General features: G+C 38.8%; 1 protein-coding gene and 1 long non-coding RNA gene across 2 annotated transcripts; both read right to left on the minus strand.

Annotated features, from left to right (window-relative positions):
- Positions 1 to 1,690: 1,690 nt before the first annotated feature.
- On the minus strand, positions 1,691 to 2,440 carry LOC110721118. The gene is made up of 3 exons (XR_002511393.1): positions 2,396 to 2,440; positions 2,197 to 2,290; positions 1,691 to 1,735 (listed from the first exon to the last, which is right to left on the minus strand). It is a non-coding gene; the product is annotated as an uncharacterized LOC110721118 (long non-coding RNA).
- Positions 2,441 to 5,318: 2,878 nt separating this feature from the next.
- Positions 5,319 to 5,894, minus strand: LOC110721109. The gene has a single exon (XM_021900236.1). The coding sequence runs from the start codon at positions 5,892 to 5,894 to the stop codon at positions 5,319 to 5,321; it is 576 nt and encodes a 191-aa protein (XP_021755928.1).
- Between the last annotated feature and the right edge of the window lie 2,590 nt (positions 5,895 to 8,484).

Consider the following 8,484-nt stretch of genomic DNA (forward strand, 5'->3'; position numbering starts at 1 on the left):
ATAGAACTAATAAAGAAAAAAGAAAGAAAGAAGCACAAACGTAAATACATGGAAGAGCTAGAGAGAACAGAGGCGGTACCTAAGTTAATTGAGAAGAGGAGAAATCCGCTTGACCAGGCTGGAAACACTTCAAATGGCTTGCAAAGACTCAGACGTCCTCGTAGCCGGATGTGTTCTCTGAAGTAGCAGCTGCAAATTTGCGATGTTGTTCACAATACCCGCAGACGGAAAATACCGGATGTGCACTCAGTAGAATTCAGGGGAAGTCTGCTCTCAATACCGCCTGCTCTCAAAATCTTTGAAAATTGTTCAAGGTTGTAAATGTGAACATGAGAGAGGAGTTTTGCTATTTATAGGCAATCCTCAGAAGGTGAACTCTCGTGCCTTTTCACCTTCTGCCTTTTGAACTTCTAAAATTCGAATTCAAAAAAAAAAAAAAAAAAAAAAAAAGAAGAAGAAGAAGAGAGAGTGTGTGTGTCTCAGGTGCCGCGTGGCACCGCCACATCAGCACCTGAGAGGGGAAAATGTTTAGGGTAAAAATTACCCTAGACAGGTGGCCCAATGGCCCTGCGACATGTGGCAGCCAGCCATAGGTCAACAGGGTGCCAATCCCCTGTTGACACGTGTCCTTTGAACCCTAGATGGGGTACTTGCCCCCCCCCCCCCACTATAAATAGTGGGTCAGACCTCATTTATGGGGCATTCATAAATACAAACACCAATCCCGAGCAATATTAATTGCAGAATCCTCCTGTATTAGCGAGGAGTATTTACTATTTCCGCACTTATTGTCTCCTGTACGTTACTGACTAGATCGTCGGAGGCGGAGCTCCCACCAACCGGAGTCTTCGTGGTTTTGCAGGTACAGGCGTCAGTGGCACATACTAGGAATTATAACTCTCCCGCAGGACACATCAAAAAACCCCGAAATAGTTACAACTTCAAATCAATTATATTTCTTTGTAAAAACCTTTTCATCAAATATAACATATTCCTAATTTACTCGCTATAGCTATGTTAAATAAAGAGAAAAAAATTCAATTATACAATTTAAACCTGATCAATTGCTTTAAGCTTATCTCCAATAATGTTGCCCAAAAAAGTTTCAACCTTCTTACTTTAGTTTCAATTCAACAAATTTCTTGAACTTTGTTTGCCATTGCCATAGAAATTGTTTCTAAAACTACAGAACAATACCTTGCTCGAAGAAGTAATATTTTTTAACAAAATGACACCATAATTTCATCCACAACTCCTTTACCGCTCCTCTCTTCTTAGGCAGGAATCTCACAAGCTTTTTACCACTTAACTCTCCCGCTCAACTCTATTTCTTTCTTTTTTTACAACGCTAACGTGTCGCCATACCATTGGATGTCTATGTGGGGCTACACATAGACTAACTCTATGTGTATCACCTCCCTTAAACAACTATTCGTGGAAAGTCTTTTTTAAAACTCGTCCCCATTCCCCGATGTTGTGACGCACACGGTTGCTGATAAATGAATGAATTATGATTTTCATACCAAAGGAATGGAACTGCTTTCAGTCAATTTTTGTATATATCTTAGATAAATTATATACAGAGTACATTGGTATGTTTCATACATCTGGATACCTATAATTACTCTGGTAACTTCTATGCATCTAAGTCATCTTGAGACGACTCGGCATCTATGAAAGCACCATTTTCATCTCCACTGTCATATGTTTGCAAGTAGGCCTCTTCATCTTCATCCTACAATTAAGAAAATTGAATAATTAATCAGCAAGAACTCAGTGACATTAAGGATCCCTTGGGAAAAATCCCATCCATTCCGAAAGTCAGCACTCAACTCTTAGTCTTTACCAACCCAAAAATGTGCTTAAATGCCTATTACCTCCCACACTAATGGTATGTTTGTTTAGTGTTCTTAGCAACCATTGAAGGAAGGGAAGGACAGGATAGAGAATTGAAGGGAGGGCAGAGAGAGTTGGGCATTTATATCCTTCCAAATTTTTCGAGGTTTTAAATGGATTTAATTTATTGAACGCAAAGGAAAATATTCTACTCTTCCCCATTTTATGTCCATTTAATTTGCATCATTCAATCTACTTCTCTTTCCCTTCCCTCCAAATCCCCCTTTACCAAAACACACTATAGGTGACAAAACTATCCTATAATGTTGTACAAGCATACAAAATCCCTCTTAGTCTTACCTGTTCCATCTCATCATCTGAAGGAATAGAAGAATCATCCAATTTTTTTATAAAACGCCATATCATCAATCTCTTTTCCATTTTTCATATCTTCCTGCAAAATTTTATACAAAAGTGGGTCAACCTTAATACTCTCTTTCAAAGATGCAACAAAATATATGTATAATTGTATATACAACGTATAAATGAGAATACATACTATTTCAGACTTCAGCAACTCCATTTGTTCCTGTAAACTCGATATATGATGCTTTAGTCCCTGTGTATGACAAATGTAAGAGGAATGTTTTCATTATGTCAAAATGATAAAAATAATCGATCACCAGAGTCACCTCACGTCTTTGCAGTTCGATTGACCGAGCTAATGCTTGCCTTCTTATCAGTAGATTCCTAGGCCTCAACCGAAGAGGTTGCTGATAGTTCTTTCCTCGATATAGAATGATTGCATAGCCTCTAGTAGTTTTATATATTGATACAAGCACACCACCACTCTCTGCCTCCAACGATATTGCAAGATGTTTAACTTGTCCAAAAATTTTGCCCCTCACAATTACCTTCACCAACTCCCTGAATTTCCAGTGCAGATGTATGTTCTCTATGGTACCATCAAAAACATCTCACCTCCCTGTAAAAGAAGCAGCTTTTGTAAGTAGTTCTTTAGGATGCATATATATACCTAAGAGCTAAGTTCACATGCTTACCCACAAGCAAGAAAGGTTTCATGCTTAAGCCAATTTTACGGAATATTAATCTCTCCTCATCAGTTATCGTTTCTAAATCTGTAGGGAGCTCTTCCGGTTCTAGATATCCTTGCACCTTTTCCAAAGCCTTTTCGGCCTTCTTGAGCTTCTGATTTGCCTGCAAGCAATTTAGAATGAGAAATGGTGAATCAGAGAGCATTTTTTAGAGGGTTAAACAGCTCATGTCTTTGAAATCGAGATGTGAGATCCTTTATAAAGTTGCAGTAACTTACAATAGCTAATTTCTTTTTATGCTAATTAACCAGTGAAGCATACCTAGCCAGAGCTGAATCTTTTATCATTTTCTCCACATCTTCATCGTCTACTTGCTAGTGAAAATCTACCTGCAACCAAGAGGTTTGCAACCGGGAGGTAAATCCTCTATGACCCAAGTATTATTTCCCATAATGGAATCCATCTCATCATTTATAACTTCCTTCCAAAATGCACTATCTTGGGAAGATATAGCCTCGCTATAAGTCTTTGGGGCCACATTAAAACAATATGGAGTAGTGGAACTAAGGACATCCCTAGACCCTTCAACTAAATATATTATGAAGTCATCTAGAGGATTCCTAATTTTCCTTTCTCTAGTACTTCTCCTCACTTGAGGAGTTTCAACATTCTCATTATCGAATGTACTTTCATGAGTTTCAAGTTGATCATTCAACTCTACTATCTCCTTATTATTGGCACCGATCTATAGATCTTTCGGTCTACTCATTGATGAAAATCGATTTTCATCAAAATTTGCATCTCTTGACTCAATAACCGAATGAATCGATATATAGTCATTTTGTTCTATTACATAGAACCTAAAGGTTTTTCTATGCTCAGCATAACCTATAAATATGCAATCCAGACCCCTTTCACCGAGCTTCCTTTTCTTGTTGCCAGACACTCTTACAATTGCCCTACAACCTTAAATCTTGAGATACTTCAAGTTTGGCTTTCTTTTGTACTAAAGTTCATAAGGAGTAGATTGTTTTTCCTTAGTGGGAACCTGATTAAGAATGTGACAAGCTGTCAACATTACTTCACCCTAGAACCCTTCACTCAAACCAGAGTAAGATAACATGGAATTAACCATTTCTTCAAGAGTTCTGTTTTTCCTTTCAGCTACACCATTTGATTGTGGTGCATAACCCGCTGTAGTCTCATGAATTATACCCAAAGATTGGAAATAAGCTGGATCATAGTATTCCCCTCCCTTATCAGTTCTAATTCTCTTAATTAATGATTCTACTTGCAGTTCTACTTCCCTTTTATAAATATCAAACTTTGTTAAAGCTTCATCTTTGGAATGCAAAAGATACACATAACAAAACCTAGAATAATCATCTATAAATGTAATCATGTATCTTTTGTTCCCCAAAGAAGGAGTACTATGAAAATCACACAAGTCACTATGGATTAGTTCTAAAATATTAGAACTTCTCTCAACTCTCTTAAAAGGAGTTCTAGTGATCTTATTCAACATGCAAGTAGAACATTTATTAGAAGAAATATCACAAGAAGGTATCAATTCTTGTTTGGACATAAAAAGCACTTTATTATAATTCACATGTCCTAACCTTGAATGCCATAAATCAAACAGATTCAAATCAACTTGATTAACATTGTTAACAACATTCAAGCACATATCATCCATAACACAAATCTCTCTCAATGAGAGTTTAAACAAACCATTATCTAAATAACAACGACCTATAAACGTTACACCCCTAGTAATAATGCATCTATTAGCTTCAAATACAAGCTTATAGCCAAGACTATTCAGAGTAGTCCCGGATACAAGATTCCTACTAATTTCCGGAGCATACAAAACATTCCTAAGAATAATTGCAATCCCCAAACTAAACACAAGCTCAACTTGTCCTCTTCCAAGAAACTTGATAGTAGAATTGTTCCCCATGTAGAGGTCTTCTCCATCAACAACCTTTTGAAGGTTTTGAACCAATGTTTACTCTTGCACATGTGCCTTGAAGCCCCCGAATCAATCCACCATGAGTCATCATCCTCCACCATAAAAATGTTCGGATCCGTTGCATTTAAATCCAAACCGGAATTAAATTCAACCTCATGAATTGGATTACCTTTGGTGGGTGAATCCTTGCTTTCATTAGCACGACCCTCCTTGGCTTTCTCCATTCTTTTCTTGAAAGAATACGAGTCCTTCTTGCGGTGTCCAACCTTACCGCATTCCCAACAAGCAAATTTATTATTGTTTGCTTGCTTTTTAGACTTTCCTTTGGAAGAATTATTATTCTTCCTTTTACCACTAGTAGATGCACTAGCTCTTCCTTCATCTACCATATTAACGGTAGATGTGCTAGGATTTCCATCCTTAGCTCCTTCCATGGCACGAATCCCTTCTTCAATTTAAAGATGGGTGACCAAATCGGACAATGTCATGTCCTCTTTCTTATGCTTTAAATCATGTTTAACATTTTTCCAACTAGGGGGTAATTTGTCAATAATGCTAGAAACAACAAACAACTCATTCATGGCTATTCCATGTTGTTCCAAGCTACCATAAATACGTTGCAATTCCTGAAATTGGTCCATTATGGACCGACCATCAACAAATTTAAAATTATTAAAATTCCTAACTAAAAATTTCTTACTTGATGCATCTTCCGCCATGTACTTGCTTTCCAAGGACTCCCAAAGCTCCTTAGCCGATTCTACATTTTCATAGTCATCAAAAAGATCATCCTCCATCCCATTCAAAATGTGACCACGACATATGAAATCGTCATTGTCCCACTTCAATCTTTCCCGAGCGTTCTCCGAGGTCTCATTCTCATGTTCATCCGGCCTTGGAGTACTTATCACATAGGCAACATTTAGAGATGTAAGAAGAAAATACATTTTCTTCTTCCACCTTCTAAATTCAACACCATCGAACTTCTTGAGTTTGACAATATTTGTTAATAATTCCTTCACACTAGACATACTTGATAAATTCTAAGATTAAACCTCTTTAGATTGTTAAGTTACAGTGATTTCAATCAAGAAAACACTTAAAACAATGTGTGGGAACAAATCCTAAAATATTATTACAATATAATTGTAAATGTCAAATACAATTCAATGTATCACAATCAAGTATTAAATATATCTAAGAAATTACTGAAAATTACAAAGATTACACTAGTATGAAGATGATCAAACTTGCCTTTCCTCCAAGCCGTTAATTCCAAGCATGAACATTAGAAAACCGATGTCCCGTAAGACTAGTACCTTGATGCACTGTCAAAGGCGTGTAAACACTTTCCTAAAGAGGTTTATTCCCCCCACACGATACTTGGGTTAAACCGGAAATCCTCTTTGAGATACAATTGACAGCAAATTTCGTTCTTAGTACTAGAATCGAAATCAAGATGACAAATTCACCAAAATTGGATTAATTGAAAGAGTTTTTCTCACAAAAGTTTGCAAGAAATTTGAGAGAAAATGTGGAGAATTCTTTTTGGAGAGATCAAGAATAAACTTCTGTATTTTTCTTTCACAAAACTTGTCTTTTAATAAAAGACTCAACCGTCAGGAAAAACTGCAAAACAGGGAGGCGCGCCCATCTGCGAGATTTCATAAGAAGGAAGTGAGGGGCGCGGTTTATGCGCGACCAACAGCGCGGGCGCTCCACCAGGACGCGCAAGCGCGCCAACCACACCCTTCCAATTTGTCAATTTCCAGAGGGGTGCGCGGTTTAGGTGAGCTCTCTACGCGGCCGCGCCTACCTTGGGCGGGCGCTCTTCATGGGCGTGAGAGCGCAACAATCAACACTCTAAATATACAACAGGCCTGGCTCGATCCATCATTGGTTAAGGCTACGCTCTGTAGGATTTGAACCTACGACATTGGGTTTTGGAGACCCACATTCTACCCGATCGATGAGATTGATATATTCAAATCTTTCATTGAAAGACAGAATCCAGAGATGGGCCTCAAAATCCGGAGTTTCATACACAGTAACAGGAACTACCAGTGTCTATGAGGATTCGACCCACCTTTTGGTTGGCCACTTTTCATTCCATGACAATGGGGTCATCATACGGCCTCCTAACATTGCCCCTACCTCCCTTAAAGATGAAAACTTTAGGGAAAGTGTCCTTAAACGCTTGCCCCTCATCAACTGAGCTGACATCTAGCCGCCTGATGTAATCCTTGGTTCCCCAAATGGTAGGGCCGCCTCCAGCAATTGTATAGATCTATTCTTTGTCTGTATCAGAACAATTAGCAGGTTGTGACTTTTTCTAAGACGACTACCCTGGTTTAGTTTGCAGAGTAACCTTAGACCTTAGAATGTAAGATTTGAGCACTCCTTTGTCATCCAGGCGGTCCAACAGTCGCTTGAGACTATAGCAGTCGTTGGTGTCATGGCCAACATCCTCATGAAGATGATAGTACTTATTTTTGTTCCAATTTTTGGCGGAACCTTTCGTAGCAGCCGGCTTCTCAATGGTCACCCGGTCTTTGATCTCCATGAGGATGGAGTGACAATCCTTGTTAAACTCATACTTGGGGGTGTATGTTTTAGATTCTTTCTTTTTCTTCTGGGACGGCTGTTTAGAGGTATCAGCCACCCAGACTTCTTTTCTTTTCTTGTTTTCCTTCTTAGCCGGTTGTGCTGACCAACTCTCTTTTTTGTTAGACTTCTTGGAGTCCGACTGTTTACTGACGTTGCAAAGTTTGGTCGCTTGTATATATGCGTCCGCCTCCATCAATGCTTCTTGGAGGGTAGCAACCCTCTTTCTGACAAGGTCGAACTTAAAGGTCGACTCGTCCTTTAGACCTTTGAAAAAGTCTGTATAGGCCACTTCATCAGACAGTCCTTGAATCTGAATTCTCATTAGATTGAACCGCCTGATGTATTATCGAAGGCCTTCTTTCTCTTCCTGCTAAATTGCACCCAAGTCAAGACTTGTTTTCTTAGCAGGGATGTTCATTGAGAAGTTGGACGCAAACAAATATGCAAGCGTCTTGAAATTATTGATGCATTTGGCTGGTAGGTTGTCGAACCATTGTTGGGCGACTCCCTTCAATGTGGCCAGGAAGCATCGGCACCATGCGGCATCATCCAACCCTTATAGATACATGAGGTTGGTGTATGCCATAAGGTGATCTTCTAGATTGGTGGTACCATCATAGGTACCTACCAATAGGTGTGTTACGTTATTTCACCAAGAGTTGAGGCGAGAGCGAATATGCGGGTGTGTGACTTAATCCACCTACCTACAACGACATGGAATGTTGATATTTTTAATTCTATGTTTTTTTCTTTTGAGAAAGAGCGTATCTTGAGCATTCCATTGAGCTTCCAGCTTCCAAAGGACACATTGTGTTAGGATTTAGAAAAAAAGAGGGAGTACTCGGTGAGATCAGCTTACAGGGTGATTTTGGGGAGGTTAGTGATGAAGGTGCGACGCGATCCCTCGCGTTAAACTTTTCTTTTTTCTTTACATATATTCCAATATGAGATGGATTTCAATATTAATCTCATTGAAGAAATAAAACCCATGAAGGATAACTGGAAGGTTAAGGT

This window comes from Chenopodium quinoa, unplaced genomic scaffold (genome assembly GCF_001683475.1).
Source record: "Chenopodium quinoa cultivar QQ74 unplaced genomic scaffold, ASM168347v1, whole genome shotgun sequence".
Classification (NCBI taxonomy): Eukaryota; Viridiplantae; Streptophyta; class Magnoliopsida; order Caryophyllales; family Amaranthaceae; genus Chenopodium; species Chenopodium quinoa.